Source organism: Pimephales promelas, chromosome 5 (assembly GCF_988280905.1).
Source record: "Pimephales promelas chromosome 5, fPimPro1.hap1.1, whole genome shotgun sequence".
Classification (NCBI taxonomy): domain Eukaryota; kingdom Metazoa; phylum Chordata; class Actinopteri; order Cypriniformes; family Leuciscidae; genus Pimephales; species Pimephales promelas.
In genome coordinates, this window is record NC_142773.1 from 43879390 (window position 1) to 43906207 (window position 26818).

At 42.1% G+C, this 26818-nt stretch overlaps 2 protein-coding genes across 6 annotated transcripts; both read right to left on the reverse strand.

The window, feature by feature from the left end:
• Window positions 1-385: 385 nt before the first annotated feature.
• Window positions 386-11121, reverse strand: sugp1 (SURP and G patch domain containing 1). The gene is made up of 14 exons (XM_039688765.2): window positions 11044-11121; window positions 9369-9525; window positions 9131-9288; window positions 8825-9049; window positions 8513-8636; window positions 6659-6747; window positions 6295-6418; window positions 5361-5590; window positions 5139-5245; window positions 4751-4928; window positions 4552-4658; window positions 1565-1710; window positions 848-977; window positions 386-678 (listed from the first exon to the last, which is right to left on the reverse strand). The coding sequence occupies exons 1-14, from the start codon at window positions 11060-11062 to the stop codon at window positions 652-654; spliced, it is 1821 nt and encodes a 606-aa protein (XP_039544699.2). The 5' UTR covers window positions 11063-11121; the 3' UTR covers window positions 386-651.
• Window positions 11122-11589: 468 nt separating this feature from the next.
• On the reverse strand, window positions 11590-26285 carry LOC120491140 (GRAM domain-containing protein 2B). Of its 5 annotated transcripts, none has more exons than XM_089131655.1 (13): window positions 26262-26285; window positions 20524-20664; window positions 19888-19936; window positions 19723-19789; window positions 19540-19643; window positions 18194-18292; window positions 16950-17015; window positions 16810-16869; window positions 15022-15103; window positions 14792-14857; window positions 14624-14714; window positions 13826-13933; window positions 11590-13350 (listed from the first exon to the last, which is right to left on the reverse strand). In XM_089131655.1, the coding sequence occupies exons 2-13, from the start codon at window positions 20616-20618 to the stop codon at window positions 13347-13349; spliced, it is 891 nt and encodes a 296-aa protein (XP_088987781.1). In that variant the 5' UTR covers window positions 20619-20664; window positions 26262-26285; the 3' UTR covers window positions 11590-13346. The 5 variants fall into 5 exon arrangements, with proteins under 5 accessions (XP_088987781.1, XP_039544704.2, XP_039544705.2 ...); XM_039688770.2 differs by lacking the exon at window positions 26262-26285 and adding an exon at window positions 24952-25118; XM_039688771.2 differs by lacking the exon at window positions 26262-26285 and adding an exon at window positions 24952-25116 and having other exon boundaries at window positions 14624-14687.
• Between the last annotated feature and the right edge of the window lie 533 nt (window positions 26286-26818).

Consider the following 26818-nt stretch of genomic DNA (forward strand, 5'->3'; position numbering starts at 1 on the left):
AAAACTGAATATATATTGTTTGGAACAAAGATAAAGACAAAGAAAGCTCATATTTTAAGGTCATAGCTGGCGATATTGTAATTACTGGAATTAATCAGTTATCTTGGATGTATGTTGGACTGCAGTTTATCTGGAGTAGGTCATCAGGCCCAAAAGGAAATCACCAAAGTAAAGCAGAGAGTCCGTTTTATTCAGACATCATCATCATCATCCTACTGTTATTCTGCTGTTTATGATTCTAGTTCAACTAGAACTCAAAACTCCATAAAATATTTATACTTTAAAATTTAATCTTTCAAATCACAGGATAATGTTAAATGTACTAGTGAAAGTATAAAGATGATTGAGGTGAATCATATACAGACACACACACACACACAGAGAGTTTGAGGATCACAGACGTTTAATAGATCTCAATGACAGACTGTTGAGTTTAATCTGGAAGTCTATAATGACGGACGTGTGCAGGTCTGGTGTGTAACATCTGCGCTCATGAACGGGTCACCAGGGTCCAGGTGTGTGTGTGTGTCGCACGTCCTCCACGACGGGGATAAAACACAAGAAACAAACACTTGCAGGGCTCGAGTCTGAGCGGCTCAAAAACAAAAACTGCTTTCTGAAATGAAGCCCATCCTAACAGGAGAGTCCGGCTCAGTAGTACGGCCTTCTGGGATTGTTCTGCAGGAACACAAGACACGTGTTACAAAGTGAATCGCTCGTTTAGTTTCCACTCGCATTCATGATTCAAATGAATCGCAGTTCAAAAGAAATGATGATGATGAACTACAACATCTGCAGAAACACTGGAAGGAGTGTGTGTGTGTGTGTGTGTGTGTGTGTGTCTCACCAGAGGGTTGGGTCTGAAGCGGTACGCCAGCATCATCCTCTTACGGAAAGCGTCGTACTCATCGTCACTCTTGCTGAGTTCAGCGGGTCGATCCACACCAAAGCCTGCGCCGTCCACCGCTGTAGAGCCCCTGCACACACACACACACACACACACAGGATTACCAGCACTGTATTTCTCCAAACACTAAATCGCTTTATCATCCATCCCTGAATCCACACACACACCTGTAGTGTAAATGTGTTCTGGATTATCATGTTAGGTATCAGTCAGGATTTTCCAGTATTCGATTAGTTAATATTGACTGGATTGTGTGTTTATGGTCTTGTGCCGATGCAATGATGTCATGTAACCAGAGGGGGGCGCAGCAATAACACACATTACAGCTGTCAATCAACTTTATATTGTATATATCTATATATTTCTCATGTCTGTGAGTCTCATAAACGCTGAGTTTCAGCGCCTCGACGTCTTGATTATATCGTACGCTATATTTGCTTCTTATTTATTAAACCCAGAAATTTGGTTGATGAAACATTGATTGAAATTAAGATACATTTTATACAAAAAGAAAATCATTTTAAAAAGAAAGGCTTTCTACACATAAACAACACATAATGAAGTGTTTAAATCCTGCCGGACCCACTCCGTGAGAGAGTGAGTGTGTGTGTGTGTGTGTGTGTGTGTGTGAGAGTGTGCGTGTGTGTGTGTGTGTACCTGTGAACGGGGTTTTTGATGCCCTGTCCATCAGAGCCCAGGCCGTCTCCTTCTTTCCAGCCCATCTTCATCAGCATCTGGAAGCCGATGTTCTCCACCGTCAGCTTGAACTCCTTGTACTCGGAGTAATCCGGGTCTCGGCCCTCCTGCACACACACACACACACACGTCACACCAGAACTGCTTGCTGTGTCACTGAGTCAGTTTACCAGACACTGAACTGAGTGAACACTGAAACGAATCAACACTGAACTGAATCAACACTGAACTGAACTGAGCGAACACTGAACTGAACTGAGCGAACACTGAATTGAACTGAGCGAACACTGAACTGAACAAACACTGAACTGAACGAACACTGAACTGAACGAACACTGAACTGAACTGAGCGAACACTGAACTGAACTGAGCGAACACTGAATTGAACTGAGCAAACACTGAACTGAACTGAGTGAACACTGAACTGAACTGAGCGAACACTGAACTGAACTGAGCGAACACTGAATTGAACTGAGCGAACACTGAACTGAGTGAACACTGAACTGAACTGAGCGAACACTGAACTGAGCAAACACTGAACTGAGTGAACACTGAACTGAGTGAACACTGAACTGCTGAACTGAGTGAACACTGAACTGAGTCAACACTGAACCGATGTGAATAATGATTCTGATCTTCTGTAGAACTGCTTTACTGAATCTGAACATACCTGATGAAGATTCATCACTGATTCAGATATTCTGCTGTTCATCACTGTGAAGCGATCTGGAGTGTGTGAAGCGATCTGGAGTGTGTGAAGCGATCTGGAGTGTGTGAAGCGATCTGGAGTGTGTGAAGCGATCTGGAGCGTGTGAAGCGATCTGGAGCGTGTGAAGCGATCTGGAGCGTGTGAAGCGATCTGGAGCGTGTGAAGCGATCTGGAGTGTGTGAGGCGATCTGGAGTGTGTGAAGCGATCTGGAGTGTGTGAAGCGATCTGGAGTGTGTGAGGCGATCTGGAGTGTGTGAAGCGATCTGGAGTGTGTGAAGCGATCTGGAGTGTGTGAGGCGATCTGGAGTGTGTGAGGCGATCTGGAGTGTGTGAAGCGATCTGGAGTGTGTGAGGCGATCTGGAGTGTGTGAAGCGATCTGGAGTGTGTGAAGCGATCTGGAGTGTGTGAAGCGATCTGGAGTGTGTGAGGCGATCTGGAGTGTGTGAGGCGATCTGGAGTGTGTGAGGCGATCTGGAGTGTGTGAAGCGATCTGGAGTGTGTGAGGCGATCTGGAGTGTGTGAAGCGATCTGGAGTGTGTGAAGCGATCTGGAGTGTGTGAAGCGATCTGGAGTGTGTGAAGCGATCTGGAGCGTGTGAAGCGATCTGGAGCGTGTGAAGCGATCTGGAGCGTGTGAAGCGATCTGGAGCGTGTGAAGCGATCTGGAGCGTGTGAAGCGATCTGGAGCGTGTGAAGCGATCTGGAGTGTGTGAAGCGATCTGGAGTGTGTGAGGCGATCTGGAGTGTGTGAAGCGATCTGGAGTGTGTGAAGCGATCTGGAGTGTGTGAAGCGATCTGGAGTGTGTGAGGCGATCTGGAGTGTGTGAAGCGATCTGGAGCGTGTGAAGCGATCTGGAGTGTGTGAAGCGATCTGGAGTGTGTGAGGCGATCTGGAGTGTGTGAAGCGATCTGGAGTGTGTGAAGCGATCTGGAGCGTGTGAAGCGATCTGGAGTGTGTGAAGCGATCTGGAGTGTGTGAAGCGATCTGGAGCGTGTGAAGCGATCTGGAGTGTGTGAAGCGATCTGGAGTGTGTGAAGCGATCTGGAGTGTGTGAAGCGATCTGGAGCGTGTGAAGCGATCTGGAGTGTGTGAAGCGATCTGGAGTGTGTGAGGCGATCTGGAGTGTGTGAAGCGATCTGGAGTGTGTGAAGCGATCTGGAGCGTGTGAAGCGATCTGGAGTGTGTGAAGCGATCTGGAGTGTGTGAAGCGATCTGGAGTGTGTGAAGCGATCTGGAGTGTGTGAAGCGATCTGGAGTGTGTGAAGCGATCTGGAGTGTGTGAGGCGATCTGGAGTGTGTGAAGCGATCTGGAGCGTGTGAAGCGATCTGGAGTGTGTGAAGCGATCTGGAGTGTGTGAAGCGATCTGGAGTGTGTGAGGCGATCTGGAGTGTGTGAGGCGATCTGGAGTGTGTGAAGCGATCTGGAGTGTGTGAAGCGATCTGGAGTGTGTGAGGCGATCTGGAGTGTGTGAAGCGATCTGGAGTGTGTGAAGCGATCTGGAGCGTGTGAAGCGATCTGGAGTGTGTGAAGCGATCTGGAGTGTGTGAGGCGATCTGGAGTGTGTGAAGCGATCTGGAGTGTGTGAAGCGATCTGGAGTGTGTGAAGCGATCTGGAGTGTGTGAAGCGATCTGGAGTGTGTGAAGCGATCTGGAGTGTGTGAAGCGATCTGGAGTGTGTGAGGCGATCTGGAGTGTGTGAGGCGATCTGGAGTGTGTGAGGCGATCTGGAGTGTGTGAAGCGATCTGGAGTGTGTGAAGCGATCTGGAGTGTGTGAAGCGATCTGGAGTGTGTGAGGCGATCTGGAGTGTGTGAAGCGATCTGGAGTGTGTGAAGCGATCTGGAGTGTGTGAAGCGATCTGGAGTGTGTGAAGCGATCTGGAGTGTGTGAAGCGATCTGGAGTGTGTGAAGCGATCTGGAGTGTGTGAAGCGATCTGGAGTGTGTGAAGCGATCTGGAGTGTGTGAAGCGATCTGGAGTGTGTGAGGCGATCTGGAGTGTGTGAAGCGATCTGGAGTGTGTGAAGCGATCTGGAGCGTGTGAAGCGATCTGGAGCGTGTGAAGCGATCTGGAGTGTGTGAAGCGATCTGGAGTGTGTGAAGCGATCTGGAGTGTGTGAGGCGATCTGGAGTGTGTGAAGCGATCTGGAGCGTGTGAAGCGATCTGGAGTGTGTGAGGCGATCTGGAGTGTGTGAAGCGATCTGGAGTGTGTGTCGATGAACAAAGACTCGTTCTCACCTTCAGAGCTTTGAACGTCTCCATGAACTTCTCCAGCTCGTCCGGAGGAAGGAAGTCACCAATGAAATGCTTCCCTTTGCCCATGTCAGTCAGTTGCTCCGCCCACTCTGAGAGAAACACACACACAGCACAGGCGTCACACACACACACATGCAGGCTTCAGTGCGAGCGAGCGGCGGTGTGGTGCGTGACCTCTGACCTCTGGTCTTCTCCATCTCCATCTGCCGGAGCCGGTGCTCCCAGGTGCCGGCCTCGGGGTCGAGCTCCTCGTCGCTGTCGTACTCGTGCTGGTGGTTCCGGATGGCCTTCTCCCACATCAGCTGCATGTCCTGCATCGCACGCTTGTGCTTCATGATCATATCGTACATCTCCTGCATCTGCAGCACACACACACACACACACACACACACACACACACACACAGCAGTCAACATCACAACATTTCATGGCATGTGGGGTTTATGGGTAATGACACTGGTACTATAGTGTAACTGATACGAGTGTGAAGCGCTGGAGCGAGAGTGTGTGTGTGTGTGTGTGTGTGTGTGTGTGTGTGTGTGTGTGTGTGTGTGTGTGTGTGTGTGCACCTCCTGCTGTTCTTTGAGTTGCTTCTTCTGGTCGTCTGAGAGCTCCGTCACGCCCACCAGACCCACCGGCTTCCCCTTCTTATATCCCAGACTGCTCAGCTCCTGAACTGCACACACACACACACACACACACACACACACACACCAGAACAAATGTCACCAAATTATACATCGATATATATGTGTGTGTGTGTGTGTGTGTGTGTGTGTGAGTGTGTGTACCAGTCAGCGCAGGAGTGCTGGGCTCTGTCGGAGAGCTGATGACAGGGTTCGAGGGTATCGGGACTTTATCATCTTCGGCGCCCCAGCGGCTCTTCCTCTTCCTCTTCGCTGACGAGGGCGGTGGCTCCGGGGCCGACGGCTGAGACTCACTGGCGCTCCGGCGCTCGCGAAACTCGTCCACTTTAGCCTTATAGAAGCGGTGAGCGGCGCTCTGATACTCGTACAGGAAACTGCCAGAGAACAACAACAGATCATCGAATCACTACTTCTCCTTCAGATGAATCAACTGAACTGAATCAACTGAACTGAACTGATTCAACTGAACTGAATGGAATCAACACTGAACTGAATCAACACTGAACTGAATGGAATCAACTGAACTGAATCAACACTGAACTGAATCAACACTGAACTGAACTGAATCAACTGAACTGAACTGAATCAACTGAAAAGTACTGAATCAACTGAACTGAACTGAATCAACACTGAACTGAATGGAATCAACACTGAACTGAATCAACTGAACTGAACAGAATCAACTGAACTGAATGGAATCAACTGAACTGAACTGAATCAACACTGAACTGAATCAAATGAATTGAACTGAATCAACACTGAACTGAATCATACATCATGTACAGTCAGTATAGATAGATAGTTAATTTAATGCCATGTCAGCATCTTATGTCAGCTATTTTCATGGCAAAAATTAATTTACAGAAATACAAATATGATATAAATACAATAAAACCAAGCAATTGACCATATGATGTGTCTAAATTAACATATGATAAAATATCCAAACCCTCTTCAGGCATAATCTTGCTAAAGTCCTGGAGAGAGAGCACTCTAGATGTATTAAAGCCTGTGTAAGTGTGTGTAAGTGCTCGCTCTCTCTCCGGAGGGGACACTGGGACGAGCGAGGCTCACGCACCTGAAGGCGGGGTTGTCCCGGTTGTGCTGCGCAGCCATGATCTCCACCTCCGGGCCACCGTCCGCCACGAAGCGAGCCAGCTTCTCCGCCACCTTCCTGGTGCTGTCGTCCACTGAGGAGGAGACTTAAAGCAGCCTATCAGAACCGGCAGCAACGCAAACTAAACGAGCTCGTTACGAGTGAGAGAGAGAGCTGGGGTTGGCTTGGGGAAGAGGACGAGTCAGGGTTCAACACATCAGTAAGGTTAAAGGTGACATATCACGCCCCTTTCACACGATCTAACACAAACACAGGGCGTCTCCAGGACGTGTGTGTGTGTGTGTGTGTGTGTGTGTGTGTGTGTGTGTGTGTGGTTCCTGCTCACCATCAGCCTGAGCGGACGAGTCTCTCCTGATCTCAGCCACTTTCCTCCTGTAGTACAGATAGTCTTTACTGTTCTTCTCAAACAAGAACCTGCAACAGAGACGGGCTTCAGCACAGCATATAAAGGTCACGAGTATAAAGGTCAGATCAGACGAGTGACGGGTCATTTCTATTCTGCATTTAGACAGCGGAGAGTCCGGCACACAGACGGCCTCGGGACGGAGGAGCAGGAGTGTGTGGACCAATCAATTAACTCAAACTAATAAACCACTAGAACAGCCTGAACTCTCATGAGCACTAAACACACTTAACTAGCAATTCAAAAGGGTTTTGTCTCTTAATAATCTTCCAAATTCTAATATTTATCGAACCGTGTTCAAGAACAGAGAAGTGTGTGTTTTGCTGCTCGCCTGTTTCTGCTACTGTTAGAAACGGTAAAATGGCTCGATTATGCTTCTGATATGAAGCAAAGGCTCAGCTCTCAAAGTCTGCAAGTTATATCACGAAATAATAACAATAAATGTCCCTCGATCTGGATCCGGTCCACCATTTGAACCTCTCTGCTTTACACAGTTAGTGAACTGAACTGAGTGAACACTGAACTGAACTGAGTGAACACTGAACTGAACTGAGTGAACACTGAACTGAACTGAGTGAACACTGAACTGAACTGAGTGAACACTGAACTGAACTGAGTGAACACTGAACTGAACTGAGTGAACACGAACTGAACTGAGTGAACACGAACTGAACTGAGTGAACACTGAACTGAACTGAGTGAACACTGAACTGAACTGAGTGAACACGAACTGAACTGAGTGAACACGAACTGAACTGAGTGAACACTGAACTGAACTGAGTGAACACGAACTGAACTGAGTGAACACGAACTGAACTGAATCAACACTGAACTGAACTGAGTGAACATGAACTGAACTGAGTGAACACTGAACGGAACTGAGTGAACACTGAACTGAACTGAGTGAACACTGAACTGAGTGAACACTGAACTGAATCAACACTGAACTGAACTGAGTGAACACGAACTGAACTGAGTGAACACGAACTGAACTGAGTGAACACTGAACTGAACTGAGTGAACACTGAACTGAACTGAATCAACACTGAATTGAACTGAATCAACACTGAACTGAACTGAGTGAACACGAACTGAACTGAGTGAACACGAACTGAACTGAGTGAACACTGAACTGAACTGAGTGAACACTGAACTGAATCAACACTGAATTGAACTGAATCAACACTGAATTGAACTGAATCAACACTGAACTGAACTGAGTGAACACTGAACTGAACTGAGTGAACACTGAACTGAACTGAGTGAACACTGAACTGAACTGAATCAACACTGAACTGAATCAACACTGAACTGAACTGAATCAACACTGAACTGAACTGAATCAACACTGAACTGAACTGAATCAACACTGAACTGAGTGAACACTGAACTGAATCAACACTGAACTGAATCAACACTGAACTGAACTGAGTGAACACTGAACTGAACTGAACTGAGTGAACACTGAACTGAGTGAACACTGAACTGAACTGAGTGAACACTGAACTGAACTGAGTGAACACTGAACTGAGTGAACACTGAACTGAACTGAGTGAACACTGAACTGAACTGAGTGAACACTGAACTGAACTGATTTGAATAATTAATTTGATATCTGATGAAGATTCGTCACTGATTCTGATATTCTGCTGTTCATTACTGTGAGGCGATCTGGAGTGTGTGAAGTGCTGGAGTAACAGAGACTCGACTGGGACTCAAAGGTCGCAGGTCGAAGCGTGCCGACACTAAGTGTGTCTGTGTGTGTGTGAGACTCACGAGAATAAGGGATTGTCTCTGTAATCCTCCATGGCCTTCTTCTCCAGCGCTGCTCCTCCTTCGGCCACGAACACGGCCATCTTCTCCAGCACCAGCCGCAGCTCGGGGTCCTCCGGGGGCGGCACTGCACAGGAGAACAAAGCAGAGTGAGTGAGTGTGAGTGTGTGTGTGTGTGTGAGTGTGTGAGTGTGTGAGTGTGTGTGTGTGTGACTGTCCTTGAGTTACTCTATGGTGTTTAATGAACAGCTCTTGCAGAGGGAGAATGCTAGTTCAGCACCTTTTAGATGAGAGCTCACAGGTCGAGAGTGTTACCTTTGACCTCCAGGAAGTGCTCGTCGTCCTCCTCCTCGTCTTCATCATCGGGCGAGCTGAACACGCTGGGCCGGGTCACGGGGAGCGTGGTCTTCTTGGACTGGGAGTAGTTCTTGAACTGGTTGATCATGCTGCTGACGCCCAGCCCCGGCCGCTTCCCGATCAGAACGCTCTTCTTCTGAGCCTGTGATTGGCTCTGAGCGCAGGGGGCGGGGCTGAGGGGTCCTACAGGACATGACATCACACAGCCAACATTTCAAGAACTGAACCCGTCTGCATCCACTAAAATAAGTGACCTGAGCTCACCGTCGTCAGCGCTGGACTTCTGCTGCTGCATCCGCAGGAACTGCTGAAGGAAACTCCCGTCGTTCACAAACCGGTTCGACTTGGAGGAAGAGGAGGATGAAGATGAAGACGACGACGATGATGATGAAGACGACGATGAAGCCTGTGAGGGAGGAGAGCTAAAACACACAGACAGAGAGACGTGAGAATGTGTGTGTGTGTGCGTGCACGTGTGTGTGTGTGTGTGTGTGCGCGTCACCTGCTGGCTGAGTTCCGGGCCGGCTTCGGTGTGGGCGTGGTCTGAGCCTGTTCTCTCAGCTTGGCCTCGATCTCTCTCTTCTTCTGGGCGATCAGCTCCTCCTGCCTCATGATCACATTCAGCTTACTCTTCTGATGAGTCTTCCTGCCGCCACGACCTAACACACACACACACACACACACACAGTTATAAAAGGCTTTTCACTCCACTAATCAACAGTATTCACCTGTATTAGTAACTGCAACTGTGGCAGGAAGTGTCGAATGTTTCCCCGTTTGTGTGTGTGTGTGTGTGTGTGTGTGTGTGTGTGGCCAGTAGGTGGCGATGTTACGGTGTAAGAAACACTACGCGTCTGTACAGTCTGAACACGTAACACACACCGTTTCCACACACACGTGTTTGTGTAGTTCACACAGAGACACAACTGTGGCATTGTGGAAAACTTCGAAAGCATCAAAATTGAGCTTTTTCAGGCCCACAAAATCATGACATTGTCGTGTAAATGAACGTTACGTTTCTAATGGAAATTTGCTGTGGTGTAAATTAATATAAAACATTTTAAAAAGATGAAATGACCACTAAAAGCAGTAATGTTTATTTGCCCTTTACACTCACAAATATACATTTACACGTTCTGCTTTTGAATTTATACTTAAAATAACTATTAGAAAATATCAAATCATCAAAAAATAAAAATAAATAGTCAAAGTTGAGCACTTTTTTGAATGCAAGTATGAAGGAAAAATCAAAAAGTGTTATAGAGAAATACGAGTTCTTCAAGTCGCGACTGCAATCACACAGTGGCCGTCAGCAGAGAACAACATTCACATTTCTCCATATAAAAATAACGTTTTGCACATTAATGTTAATAAGAGTTCATTCTCTTTACTGTCCAATCAGCATTTCCCAGACATAAACTTGTCATATTCAAAACAATAGTCATTTTAAGATTAAACATTTTTTATATAACTGTAGTTTTACAGAAGTAATGTGATGTGGATAGGTTATTCTGATATTCATATTTATATTTTAAACAACATGGAAGCCAATTTCAACCAGCATAAGAAAAATATCATGCTTGCGCAAATCATAATTATGACATGCTATGACAAAATCACGAAATATAAAGTTGAAATTAAGATAAAGTCGAATAAATCCATTTGAAATTACGACATTATAGGTCTACGTCGTAATAATGGCATAACAAATCCAACGTCATAATATTAGGACAGACAGTCATAACTATGATAAATAGTCGAAACTACGACATACAAGGTCATGGAAGGTAATTATTTCTATTTTTAACTCATAACTTCGACTTTTTAATCTCATAAATAACTCATAAAAGTTAATTTGATTAAATTCCGTGATGTGACCTGAGAATCGAATATTTGTGTTTATTTGTCTTTTAAAAGACAAATAAACACAAATATTCGATTGGTGTTTAAGCTGATCTGAGGTACACACACACACACACACACACACACACACACACACACACAGCTGTGAAGCGGCTATCGCTCGGAACCGTCAAAGTAAACACCATGCCGAGGAGGGTCGAGACAGGCAGAACACACACACACACACGGACACACACACACGGACACACACACGGACACATGTGTTTGGGACGAACAGAAGGAAGGATGGTGTTTGTGAGGCCGTCTGTCTTTACCCGCATCACTGGACTCCATCGCGCTGTATTGTGGATCTGCTTCTTCTTCTTCTTCTTCTTCTGCGGGTTATCGAGTAGTTTAAGACCATACAGCGGAACTCACAGCGACACCTGCCGGCCGCCACTGCACATGCGCAGCTCGTGTCACACAAACAAACACACACACACACACGGACACACTGGGGACACCAGAGACTTATTTTACATCTGTAAGTGTGTGTTCAGTGATGGGTGTCTGTGTCACCACATGTGTGTGTGTGTGTGTGTGTGTGTGTGTGTGTTAGTGTGAGCAAAACTTTGAGCAGATTGTTGAGTTTGCAGGTCAGTTTCTTAATGGCGCATCATTTCATGTTGACGCATGCGTTTAGTTTATAATTCTTTCATAATTTTAATAAAATAACTGTTTACATGTCTTCAATGTCATCATTCATTTGCAGAATTGTTGATGATAAATCCACTCGAGTCTGAAACACACACACACACACACACCTCAAACACAACCACTCAATACTATGATAATCTGATTTTGAGAATATAAAATGCACGTTTGGTAGAATGATCCTTTATTGCTTTTACACGTCTCAAAATAAATATTCACATTTATTTCTTGTTAGAATTATTACAATCAACAATATTAACAATAAACACTACAAACATACAGAATAGTGTATATGATATAATGTGATCGAGAAAAGCAGAACTCTGAAGAGCTGCATTAATAATCTGAATATTACAGTGTTTTACAGTATCTTCAGAACCTTGATATGATTTTTCAAAACTCCAGACACACGACCGATGATCAACATCTCTCACAACTCGAACCCTTTTCTCAACTGCTTGGATACGACACACAACTCATAAATCCCCTGTTCAATACCACACAACTGAACATCACAGTGTTTTCAAAAGGCAATACACACATTACACACTTCACACGAGTGTGTATTCATGTCCTTACACTGTCAGCATGGAGCATGAACCAATTACACTACAATATCCATGGATGGAGCCTAATATTAAACCTGTGTTGTGATTGTAGTGTTTTGCATCAGTATATCACACACTTTGTTCAATGATTCCTCTATGTGTGTGTTCTCTCTTCTATAGAGATGTGTGTGTACTGTACATGTAGACCATAATGAAGCCCTGTTGTGTTCAACAATATCTAATGATTGTACGAGCAATGACTTAGTGAAACTATGTGTGTGTGTGTGTGTGATCTATAGTTGTTTCAATGGTATTTCACAGTAAAAAAATTTTGAACCAATGATTGTGCAAGATCTCTTTAAAGATGTGAACACACATTGCAGTGTTTGAACATTAGACCGCCTGTGTGACAGTGATGACCGCTAGAGTTAATTAAAGAGAATTGGCACTGGCTGGTTACTTCCGGTTTCTGGACTGGCTGCAGTAACGCGTCTCTGTCCATGCGGGGGCGCTCGCGGTCGAGTGCAGAATGAATGGGAGTCAATGGGGTTTCACCCGCAGAAATCCACTTTTCTCAGGATGTAATTTTTTTGTCAAGTAAATTGAAAGTTGTATTCAAAAGGGAGGGCTAAGATAATGCACTGCATTTTTAAGTTCACTTATCTGATCTAAAAATCCGTTCAAAAATGTGATGACGTCACACAATAGCTTTTTTTTTTTTTGCACACATGTGCTATAGATCCGCAATTGGTAGTTTTTTTTTATTTTATTTTTATTTTTTTTATTATTCTTCAACAACAGAAAACAACAAGGTACATTAACACATCTCAGCAAATAATCTCAATTATACAGCCTACAGTTGAGCACGTCACACAATAGCAGAATGCTAGCGTGATCCAGCCAACAACGGCCTAACCTGTAAGAAATCAAAAGGACATAAGTGCTCATTCATTCGACTTTTGGCCTATAATCTATATTGAACTTGCGGAATCAACAATAAAATCTATGTTGATTTAACGACAAGCAGGTGAAAGAGACACTTTTAGCCGTTTAGCCCCATAGACTCCCATTCATTCTGCACTCGCCCGCGATCACCCCCAGTGGAATTATAATGAACTGCAAACAGGATGATCCACAACGGGGCTAATAGGAAGTGCCAAGGCTCTCCGTTAGACGGGCTCCGATAGAGTTTAGAAAAATGACATCAAGCTTCTGAAAATAGGACAAAAGTGACTGTAAAAACTGTAATAATCTGAATATTAAACTGTTAAATTTGACTGAAGCTTTACTAAGACCAAACCAGTGATCTCTCAGTGAGTGTGTGTGTGTGTCTTCTGCTGTAGTGTGTGTGTTCTCCGTCATCAGTGTCTCCATCTTCACCTGTGGAAGAGGAATATACTGAATTATACACCAGTTCTATTGAAAAATGAGTTAATAATAAATAAACATAAGAAAAAAACGATATATTGTTGATATGTTGTTATACACACACACACACACACAGTACAGACAGTGATGATGAGGATCATGTGACTGAATGTGTGTTAAAGTTGACCGCACACACACACACACACACACACACACTCCTGAGTTGTGCAGTAAGCGTGGTGTGTGTGTGTGTGTGTGTGTTCTCATCTTCAGGAGAGGGTTCACCGGAGTGCACTGGTTCACATTCGCTACACTACACTGATGAAGGCTCTTTACTGGGATTGATGGTTTCATGAAGAACCTTCACTTCAGGTTATACTGGATCCTTTTAATTGTGAAAACACTGCTCATCTGTAAGAGTGTCGAGACAGAGCCGAGCGAAGAGCGATCGGCCAATCAGATTACAGGACTGGGATTATGAACTCACTCTTTCTGCTGTGTGAACTCCGGCAGAGATCCCAGAATGCTCAGCTGCTCCTCCAGCGCCACGATCCTCAGCCCGATGTAACCCGACGACAGCAGGAGAAGGACCGCTCTACACACACACACACACACACACACACACACACACACACCGGTTATCAGATGTTCATCAGCTCTCATCACCGAAATATGCCTCAATACACTCAAACCTCGAATACACTAACCCCTCAGAGAACTCTCAGAAATAATCATGTTTACATCATTTAGAGCATAAAAACTACACTCAGCTCCTGGGTCAGACGTAACAACCCAGTGTTTGGGTAGTTTTAGTGTTACTCAGCTCTAAAATACAGGTTTGTGTACATTTTATAAACTCGTTGTGGTGCTGTAGGTCTTTTAATGTTATGCAAAGCAACACACAGGGGCGCGATGATGTCACTCACCTAAACGATCTTTTCACGTGATGAAAACGTCTGATGCCTTGCATTCGTTTATTTTATTTTATTAAAAAAGACACAATAAATACTTATAATGTTCTCATAATTGTACATTGACTGAACTGTTATGGACAATTTATTAAAATTACATAAAATGATGTAAAAATAAAACAATTATCATGCAAGTGATTGTATTGAGTATACACATTTTTTTTTAGTTAATCAGTAAACATTAATTCATGTATGAAGTAAAAGAAAGATAGACGAAGCTATATTATAGAAAAATGAACTATGCTGCTGGGTTAAATAAACAACCCAATTTGCTGGGTGAAATGAACCCCAGATGAGCTCTGGGCTGTACTCACAGGATCAGATAGAAGAGCAGGAGCTTGTTGAGTCGGAGCGTTTCATTGGACGATCGGACCTTCTCTGTTACCATGGAAACCCAGGAGAGCACTGGTTAGAGAACACATGATCACTGGCAGCAAACAGGCATGATGGACAGGTGTGTGTGTGTGTTTGTGAAGGTTCACCTGTGGTGTGTTGCTCTGGTGTGTTTCGGCTTGAGTCGGGAGTCGTCGAGCTGCTTCGGACTGATGCTGTGAACACAAGAATCAGTTTAGAGTCTCGATTCGCTCTGATCAATCAACTGATTAACTCATATGTGTGTATACAGCAGTAGAGCAGGTCAGCTGTGATGTATGAACACGTACACACACGTGCCACAGAAACACACACACACACACACTTCAGGCAGACTCACTTTGAGAGTCGGTGAGAGTCAGTTCGTTCAGAGGAATCGTTTGATTCTCGGGATTCTCCTCTAGACTCGAATAGCTGGAGATCTATCAGAGGACACGACAGACAACTACATGAAACAAAAGATTTCACTGTAAAAATGAGCGGGACTTTAACGGTAAAACATTGAAGACACAAAAACTGGTTAACAAAGTTTCCGTACTGTATACAGTGAATAAATGTGACTGATCTAACCGTACATTTAAAGGACAACTCCGGCAAAAAATGAACCTTTGGTCTAATTACACATTGCTACCTAGTCAACCGTTATCAGAGATTTGTTTTCATGATTGCCGAATGTAAATAGTTTTATCTATAAAAACAGTTTAGCCTATAACGCTAGTATAACGCTAGTATATAGGGCATAGAGTAATGACAAATAAAAATCGCTTGTTATTACCACTAACAAGGCTCAAAATAGCCCCACACCAACACGACAGCATAATAAGGGTCCCTACATTCAAACCGAAGCATTGAGAACTTTGTCAGTGTCCATACAGTTTAATAAGAAGATATTTTATACACACAGACAACTTCGCGAATACAGGAAGAAGCCATCTTTGAAAAATAGTCTCTACCAGTCGATCTACGAACGCCGATCCAAGTGAGCTGAACTTTGCAGAATCTCATATGGTCCGTTGTTTCCGGAAGAAACACAATCACAAACCGTTTTCTTCTCTTCAATATGTACACGTAGCCTACTGTTCGCGCTCACCTTATCACCTTATTCACATCTCACCAGCGCACTTGGATCGGCGTTCGTAGATCGACTGGTAGAGACTATTTTTCCAAGATGGCTTCTTCCTGTATTCGCGAAGTTGACTGTGTGTATAAAATATCTTCTTATTAAACTGTATGGACACTGACAAAGTTCTCAATGCTTCGGTTTGAATGTAGGGACCCTTATTATGCTGTCGTGTTACTGTGGGGCTATTTTGAGCCTTGTTAGTGGTAATAATAACACGCGATTTTTATTTGTCATTAATCCATGCCCTATATATACTAGCGTTATAGGCTAAACTGTTTTTAGAGATAAAACTATTTACATTCGGCAATCATCAAAACAAATCTCTGATAACGGTTGACTAGGTAACAATGTGTAATTAGACCAAAGGTTCATTTTGCGCCGGAGTTGTCCTTTAATGTAATTTTACAGTAATAGCCTATTACAGTTTTGGAAGTGAAAAAGAACGAGTCATTGTATAATTTATTTATTTTTTATTTTTATTATTTGAAATTTTTCTTCATAGTTTTTCTTAGTTTTTTTTTTCTAATCAGTAGGCTAATGTACATTAAAGTTTTATGTTACATTTAATGTAAATAAAATTAACGTTTACTGCATTTTTAAATGTCTTGTGTGTTATCCTGATGTTGTTTAGTGTGTGTGTGTGTGTGTGTGTGTGTGTGAGACACTGTGGAACATCTTTAATATTTAACTTTTTTGTGGAAAATCCTCTTGCGATGAGTTGTGATTGATCATGTGACTCTCATTTCCACTGTGATTGGTAGTTGCTAGTGTGTTACAATGGTATTGGTACAAAAAGATATTAGTACTTCAAATTAACAATATCAGATAATGAAAACTAAAATGTTGCTTCTGTATTTTTTACAGTGAATTTCTGGCAACCACAGCAGCCGTTATTTTCTCCCAGAGTTATTAAAGCGTAAACAGGGCAATAAGACATGCACGTAAACACAGGAGCAGAAAGGAGTCGTTCAGATGATTCATTCTAAAGCATCGGTTCACTCTTACTCTGTCGAAGTCCATGTCAGGAGTGTGTTCAGCGGAGGACTTTCTGCCGAGGATCTCCGTCTAAGAGCGAACACAGACTCACTTTAGACTCAACACACGACCTTAACAACCATGAAGAAGAGCAGCAGAGGAGCTCAAACCTGCGGGCAGAGCGACTGCAGCAGCCGGAAACACGACTCCCGGTTCCTCAGCGAGCCGAACACGTACTGCAACACACACACACATCAGAGCTGTTCTGTTCATACTCGAGTGTGTGAGAGCGAGATCAGTGTGTGTGAGACTCGAGTGTGTGAGAGCGAGATCAGTGTGTGTGAGACTCGAGTGTGTGAGTCGATCGAGGATAAAGTCGCCTTCGTCTGCTCAGTCGGAGACATTTAATCTTATATACAGCAATATTATTGATCTCCTGCATCGACAGCATTATATGAGAACTGAACAGTTTACTCCAGACATATATATATATACACTGTAAAAAATTTGGAGTAGGATTTACTTGAAAAAACCTTGCTAAACGATCTCACTCAGAAAATGCTAGTAAATTTACAAAGATTTGCCAAAACCTAAACATATTTATCAGTAGCTTTAATTAGAAATCTTTAAGTTAAATTTACTTGGAATGTGGAATTAAGTAAACTTTACAAAAAATAAGTAATTTTAACTCGGCTTGTAAAAGGTTGATTAATACCGATTTCCTTTGCCTTTGTATTACACTTCACTAAAACAATTATCTTGAATTTTATTAGTCATTTATAGTATGTTCTTTACTTAGATCATCTAAGTAATTTATATATACATCATGTCGGACTTTAAGCCTTATGTGAATGCAAACACCTCAATACTTGGTAGACAATACACAATGGTGGTAACATTTGATGGATCGTTTTTGTGTTTGAATGTGTCGTTTTAAGCAAAAAATTTACTCGAAATGTCACAGAATGGCAATTTACTAATCCTGAAAACAAAAATCAATGATAAAACAGTGTAAATACAGCTGGAAACCAGTGAAAAATTAACCTCATTAATTATTCAAGGTCCAGTGCATGATGGGAACCCCAGTATCAGAAAAGTTGAGTAATTTTTTACTTAATTTTATTGAGTTGATATTACACTTTCATTTATACTCGCTTAAAATAAGTACTGATATGGAATTTACTTAGTTTTTTAAATTCTTGCCTGAACTAACTTTTTCAAGTAAATTACATTGGGTTTTTTCACTAGTATTTACTTAACCAAAAAATCTTTTTTTACAGTGTATAAGACACTATTCTCTTCAGGAAACAAACTGCATTATTGTCCTACTAATCTCTGTGAAGAGGCTCTGAAACACTGTGTGTGAATGAAAGACACCTGATGTGTGTGTGTGTGTGTGTGTGTGTGTGTGTACCTTGTGTCCGTCATCAGTGATGACAGCGACCGCATTGGGAACGATCTTAGCGGTGTGTTTCTTCTTTATCGTCAGAACGCTGGAGATGTGGATCATCACCTACAGGGACACACACACACACACACACTCATGAGGCGTTATTTATAACTATGTCCTGAATATCTTTGGATGTGGTACACATTGAATTTGTCATTAATGTTATAATTGCCTCATGACAGCCAATGTCTAACCCACCTGACAGTTTAATGTAATGTTAAAGCTACAGGGGTGTCTAAAGTTTGATCATTAATCTGCTGTTATGTTTATGATATTTATGACATGTATTGGTTTATGTCAAGTTGTCATAAGGAAGACATCTCAAACAATGTCATATTTGCATTAAAAATGTCCTAATTGAGTGAATGACACTTAATGACAGTTGTCAGTGTCCGCACGTTCAAATATGATTTTCAAGAAAAAAAACAGAAACCTGTGGAAAATAAATACAGCACAAGTTCACACAGGACACTACTAACACGACTTTGCATGAAAAATGTGGGCACAAATACGTTAAAGGGGCCATATGCAAGAATTATCATGTGTTAGTCGCTTTTGTATTGTCGATGTGTGACGAGCTTCTAGTGAAACTTGACAAACGAGACGTTCCCGTCTATGAAGGAAAGCCTGCTGGTGTTTATGTGAAGGACTCGGGATGTTTTCGGCGGGAAAATCGAAAGGATTCAAGATCAAAATCTCGTCCTCAAATGAATGATAATGAAAGCTGTTCTGCACTGTAATGTCAAGAAAAGAGATTAATTCAAACTATAGTCAGATCTATATAGTATATAGTCTCAAATATACTTTATAAGCAATCGATCATGATCGGATGCTTTCTGAACGGCTGCGTTCTCATTCTCGCTGTGTGTGTTTAGTTATTGAGAGGAAAGAGCGGCACATATATTCATCTAAGCGTCTCTCAGAAGCCTGGACGGGGTTAACCGTATTACACCGCAAAGGTGTTTCCAGCTCTGAGTGAAGAACGAACGAGCCCTTCTCTGTGAGTATATCAGCGCACTGAATCGAGTGTCCCTGCAGTTCACCAAACGACCACCGGTGTCGCTATAACATGAGTTCATGAATTACACATACAGACCCTTTAACATTCGCATTACCAAGAAAAATGCTTTTAAAAGACTTAAAAAATTGGTGTGTCATATGCACACACTCCACACCAGTGATTTAATTTAATTTACAGTGTAGGCTATCATATGCACAAAAAACATCATTTTTGCATATAAACAGTAGGATAGAGACACTTGGTGCTGCAGATCCGCATGTGTGTGTTGTCCAGACGCAGATCGGCTCACCTTGGTGTCCTTGAGCAGCACAGACGAGTGGAAGCAGATGTGCTGACGCGACACGTACATCTTCCCGTGGTACAGCAGCTCCTTATGCAGCGCACAGGTGAACACTGAAACACAGACGCGGATCAGCTGACCCACGGCACCGCTAACCCTTCACTGACAGACCGAGACCGTTCCTGAACTCACCCTGATCCAGATCCTCCGGCACCTCAGGGAACAGCTTGCGGAAGGTTCTGCTGTGGTTCTTGAAACTCTGAGCAAAAGAGCACAAGACTAGTGTGTGTGTGTGTGTGTGTGTGTGCACGTGTTCATGGACTCGAGAAGAGATGGAGTGATGAAGAGTAAACTCACGTTTTGAACACCGGATCTGGTCCAGCTCTCCTCCTCGATGATCGTGGATCTGACAGAGAGGAGATCATCATCATCATCATCATCATCATCATCACCGTAATAAAGATCATGAAACCCAAACTGTAAAAAAATATTGATGATTTAACTTAAAAAAGTAAGTAACCTGGTTGACTTAACATTTTAAGTTGATTGAACTGGAAAAAGTGAATTAATACAATAAAGGACATTAATTTAACCATCAGAAACTCAAAATTATATGTTATCTGAACTAAATAAATCTTTTAAGTTGATTTGACAAAAGAAAAAATGTTGTGATTACTACACTGTAAAAAAATATTGTTGGTTTAACTTAAAAAAGTAAGTAACCTGGGTTATTTTAAGTTGATTAAACTGGAAAAAGTGAGTTAATACAATGAAGGAGATTAATTTAACCATCCGAAACTCAAAATAATAAGTTATCTCAACTAAATAAATTATTATAAAGTTGATTTGACAAAAGAAAATATGTTGTGATAACAAATCTTGAAAATATTTTTTTACAGTCCATGACCAGGTCTGTTTACTGACTGGGTCAGTGAGCGTGTGTGTGTGTGTGTGTGTGTGTGTGTGTGTGTGTGTGTGTGTGTGTGTGTGCACCTGCGTGTGGCGCTGCTGTTGTGCTCCAGGATCTCCGGATGCGTTTCGTCTGGACTCTGCAAACTTCTGATCTCTGAAGATCTTCTCAACAACATGCTGGGCTTGGGCTTAACTGAGACTTCGCTGATCTCCAGCTGATATCTAACACACACACACACACACACACACACACCTGTCTAAACATGACTCAGTGTGATGCAATCATCCACGACCTGACAGGAGAACTGCTGATTGATGTCTCTAGAGGAAGAGTTTATGCCTGTCACACAATTAAAGTGAAAGTGAGATGCTGAAAACACTCTCACATTAGTTTAAAGACGAAGTTCACTTTCAGCATGTGAATCAAACAATCAACAGAAACCCTTTCAGATTAATATGAATCATTTCAGATGATGCATGTCTTTTGTCACTGAATTCAGAAGCTTTAAATAAATTCAGAAGTTCGTAATGTGTCCATCTGAGTTTATAAATCAAAGCTGTGTGTCAGAAGCCAAAGTTAATCATAATTCATATTTACCATCAGAGATGAAAGAGTGGATCAAGCAATTCTCTTATTAGTAGAAGGAAATGAAAGGCCACACGTTATCTCAGATGAGCGTCTCCAGAGACACTGACAACATCTTCAGCTCGACCGGAGCCTCTCCTGTCATACGTGACGCCTGCGCTCAACACACTGACACTGGGGGAACTGGTTTCTGCTCTGATCCAGTCTAATGCGCCTCTATGGAAACCAGATTAACACGTCTGCGCTCACTCATGCGAACAACACCAGCCACCGGAGACAACTGTGTTTAAAACACCTTTACCGCCATCTTTTAATAAATGATCGGACTATTAAAGTGTTTACATAATCATTTTAGGGAAATGTGGAACACAGATAAGAAATAGGTATGAATATAATTAGTTTAAATCTGAATGTTCGTTTAATTGTCACTACTAAAACTCTCCAGCAAATGATCAGTGAAGAAGCTTTACACGCAGAACATGCTGAACATCAACCTCAATATTATATCATACACTTCTTCTGGGATTTGAGCCTCTTAATAATAATAATGAACACTGTTCATGGAAAACACAATGGTGTTGCTCCTCAAATCAGCAGCTTTGACCCAGAACATCACGCGCGTGAATTCCTGAAACACTTGACATCATCATCCATCGGGTTAATGTGGCGTGCGAAGGTGAACTGTAGCCAGAGGCCTCGTCTTTTACTGCGGTAATGATTTCACTGTGATAGAAATGCACACCGACTGGTTGAGTTTGTATAAGCACTCGTTCTTCTGTCTGTGTGAAGTGACTGTAATAGCCTATACACGTATTTAAACACATGCCATAATTAATTAACATGGAATAATTAACATTTTTATGTTTGCGAAAGTCTCTAGTCTCTTATTTATTTGATAAACACAGTTAAAAACAGGACATAATATTATGCAAAGATCTGTCATGAAACTCTAGATGGCACAGGCGGATAGGTGTTTAACCCAGTCTGCTTGCAGTCACGTCACTCTCAGCTGATTGGTTCCCACTGTATCAGTAGCCAATGAGCTCGCTGCTCAACTTTCAAATACTTTCAGAAACCCTCCACCTTCCCCAGCTCCACCTGTATAGATCTCCTATTCATATATGCTTGTACAGTAGCAGCATGTCTTGTTTGCTCACAGCAGCGTGTCGTGTATTTATTGGCAGTAGCGAGTTTCGCTCTTTATCAGCAGAACCAGCAATAATCAATACTCAAAGCGCTATATAAATGTAATGAATGATTATTATTATTCAACAGCAGCAGAACCTATAATCAGCAGCAGCAGAATCTATAATCAGCAGCAGCATAATCTATAATCAGCAGCAGAATCTATAATCAGCAGCAGCAGAATCTATAATCAGCAGCAGCAGAATCTATAATCAGCAGCAGCAGAATCTATAATCAGCAGCAGCATAATCTATAATCAACAGCAGAATCTATAATCAGCCGCAGCAGAATCTATAATCAACAGCAGAATCTATAATCAGCAGCAGCAGAATCTATAATCAGCAGCAGCATAATCTATAATCAACAGCAGAATCTATAATCAGCAGCAGCATAATCTATAATCAACAGCAGAATCTATAATCAGCAGCAGCAGAATCTATAATCAGCAGCAGCATAATCTATAATCAACAGCAGAATCTATAATCAGCCGCAGCAGAATCTATAATCAACAGCAGAATCTATAATCAGCAGCAGCAGAATCTATAATCAGCAGCAGCAGAATCTATAATCAACAGCAAAATTTATAATCAGCAGCAGCAGAATCTATAAACAGCAGCAGCAGAATCTATAATCATCAGCAGCAGAATCTATAATCAACAGCAGAATCTATAATCAGCAGAACATATAATCAGCAGCAGCGGAATCTATAATCAGCGGCAGAAGAATCTATAATCAGCAGAATATATAAACAGCAGCAGCAGAATCTATAATCAGCAGCAGCAGAATCTAAAATCAGCAGCAGCAGCATCTATAATCAACAGCAGCAGAATATATAATCAGCAGCAGCAGAATCTATAATCAGCGGTAGAAGAATCTAAAATCAGCAGCAGCAGAATCTATAATCAGCGGCAGAAGAATCTATAATCAGCAGAATATATAATCAGCAGCAGCAAACTCTATAATCAACAGAATATATAATCAGCAGCAGCAGAATCTAAAATCAGCAGCAGCAGAATCTATAATCAGCACAGCAGCAGCAGAATCTATAATCAGAAGAATATATAATCAACAGCAGCAGAATCTATAATCAGCAGCAGCAGAATCTATAATCAACAGTAGCAGAATCTATAATCAGCAGCAGCAGAATCTATAATCAGAAGAATATATAATCAGCAGCAGCAGAATCTATAATCAGCAGCAGCAGATTCTATAATCAGAAGAATATATAATCAGCAGCAGCAGAATCTATAATCAACAGCAGCAGAATCTATAATCAACAGCAGCAGAATCTATAAACAGCAGAAGCAGAATCTATAATCAGCAGCTGCATAATCTATAATCAGCAGCAGCAGAATCTATAATCAACAGCAGCAGAATCTATAATCAACAGCAGCAGAATCTATAATCAGCCGCAGCAGAATCTATAATCAGCAGCAGCAGAATCTATAATCAACAGCAGCAGAATCTATAATCAACAGCAGCAGAATCTATAATCAACAGCAGCAGAATCTATAATCAGCAGCAGCAGAATCTATAATCAATAGCAGCAGAATCTATAATCAGAAGAATATATAATCAACAGCAGCAGAATCTATAATCAACAGCAGCAGAATCTATAAACAGCAGCAGCAGAATCTATAATCAGCAGCTGCATAATCTATAATCAGCAGCAGCAGAATCTATAATCAACAGCAGCAGAATCTATAATCAACAGCAGCAGAATCTATAATCAACAGCAGCAGAATCTATAATCAGCAGCAGCAGAATCTATAATCAATAGCAGCAGAATCTATAATCAGAAGAATCTATAATCAGCAGCAGCAGAATCTATAATTAATAGCAGCAGAATCTATAATCAGAAGAATATATAATCAACAGCAGCAGAATCTATAATCAACAGCAGCAGAATCTATAATCAGCGGCAGCAGAATCTATAATCAACGGCAGCAGGATCTATAATCAGCGGCAGCAGAATCTATAATCAGCAGCATCTATAATCAACAGCAGCAGAATTTTGCCCCTAAATTTTGCTTATTGTTCCCTTATAAACTGTATACACTATTCTCACAAAAGGGTACGCTGTTAATTTGCTTTACTTACACTGTACACTGCGGCTGCACATCTGAAGCGTTACCAAACTGTTTTGTATGTGAATATATTGTAAAATGTATTTTTTTATTCCTGTGTTCCTAACTGAATTTTCATCATTTTTCTGCATAAATATTCTGTAACATAATAAATGTCTTTACTGTGAGTTTTGAACAATTTAATGCAGCCTTGCAAAATGAAAATATTAATTTCTTTGAAAGAAAATTACTGTCCCCAAACTTTTGAATAGTAAATACAGTATATTTATTCATATATAGCAGCAGAATATATATAGACAGCATATACTGTACATACATATATATATATACATATATATATATATATATATATATATATATATATATATATATATATATATATATATGTATAATGTTTGCAAAATTAAAATCTAATCAACTGGAATGTTTCTTTAACATTTATATAACCAAGTAAAAGTTTTAGTGTTATTATGCTGTAGAGGAACAATCCAGAAAATTAGAAGATTTACCCTCTTCAAGGGTCCCTTTTAACTCATGCAGACACACACACACTCATGATTAACTCATCCAGACACACACACACTCATGATTAACTCATCCAGACACACACACACTCATGATTAACTCATCCAGACACACACACACACTCACCCTGAGCTGTCCAGAGAAAATTTCCTGTTTGCTTTTTTGCTTCCCATCATGCGTGAGATCCAGACGTGTTTCCTCTGAGCTGTGCACTATATCCATCAGTCGGATCTCACTGCAGACAGTAGAAACGGTGACCACGCCCACCGGACACAGAGCCACACCCACCTGACAGAGCCACACCCACAGGACAAAGAGCCACTCCCACTTCAAGACTCAGCCACACCCCACCAACCGTCAAATCACCTTCATTTATTCAGCATTTCAACACTAGAGTTTCACCGCATCTCTACAGTGATAACAGGAGATTACAGTCACAGAGAGTGTAACGATCATTAGTGATTAACTTAGCGGCCGCTAACACGACACCGCTCTACTGAACACAGAAACTTTAATGTGTTCATTCACACGACAGTGTTTGAGCTCGAGGACACACACTCTGAAACAGGATCCAAGTGCAAGTGTTGAAATATTTTGAAAAACGTGACCACTGAATATGTGAAAACGGTGATGGTGTGCACATACATATTATGTGCATAGTATATAGATATATGAGTATTTGAATACAGATGTGGTCTTTACAAATGACATCGCCATCACCAAATTACCTGTCTGGCTGCATAATACAGAATTTTTAGTTTTTGATTAAAACTTTGTTTTTTGTGTTTCTTGATCATTGAAAGTGATGTTAACCAGAAACTTCACGGCACTGTTTCAGATGTGGGTTGGTCTGCCCCGCCCACAAGCCCCCCAGGCCCCGCCCGCCAGCCCACTGAGGCCCCACCCACTGGATCAGTGTGTTCTTCTATCTAAAGCACATGACCGGGGCACAGCTGCACGGATCAGGCGTCACACAAACACAAACTCATCAAGTCTGGAAGAAGCAGATGCTATCACACACACGAGAGACAATGATGAAACAACGATCTCTCAGGAATTCACGAACGACATGAGACTCTACAGGAATACTTGACAAACACACTTATCAGTTCATTCATTTCATATTTTCATTCTTTTTTTACCACAAGGCTCAGTACTAGGACCGCTGCTATTCACTCTGTACATGCTACGTACACACACACACACACACACACACACACTGTATGCTACCCTTGGGAGATATCATTAGGAAGCATGGCATTAGTTTTCACGGTTATGCTGATGATATTTCGTCGCACCCTGATGATATGCACCAACTCACAAAATTACCGGACTGCATAGATCATATAACAATTTGGATGACAAGTAATTTCCCAGTACTACTGAAAAAACCTGTGTGTGTGTGTGGTCCAAAACGCAGCCGCTAGAGTTCTTACCAGAACCAGGAAGTGTGACCATATTTGCCCGACGCGCGCTTGTTCCATAAACAACACTGGTCCAGAAGCACTTCCTGTTTCAGTTTTTTAACACTACATAAGAGCTGGGATAAAATACAACCAACAGAACATATAAAACTGAATCAAAAAGTTAAACAAACATCTTTAAGATGTTTTCTTTACATGTGAAATGAAGAAAACAGTTACAAACTGAAACAGGAAGTGCTTCTGGACCAGTGTTGTTTACATCTTGTGAAATGGTCTATAATGGTGGATTTGGGAGCGCAAGTTCTTCATTCCCTGATTCCCGATTCCCGATGTGTGTCTGTGGAGGGAAGAGTCTGCTGTGCGTCGGGAGTAAGATGGGAATAATACATGCATCAACTGCGCTGGAGCAAGATTAGGAGCCTTAAATAATGAATATAAAAGGCCACATCCGATCCGGCACACACACAGCAAACCACAGCTCCCACTAAAACCAGCCTGATGTGTGTGGCCTTTTCCGTGCCTGATCTGAGGCCTGGGTACATGCTATCTGGGTAGAGTCACACACACAC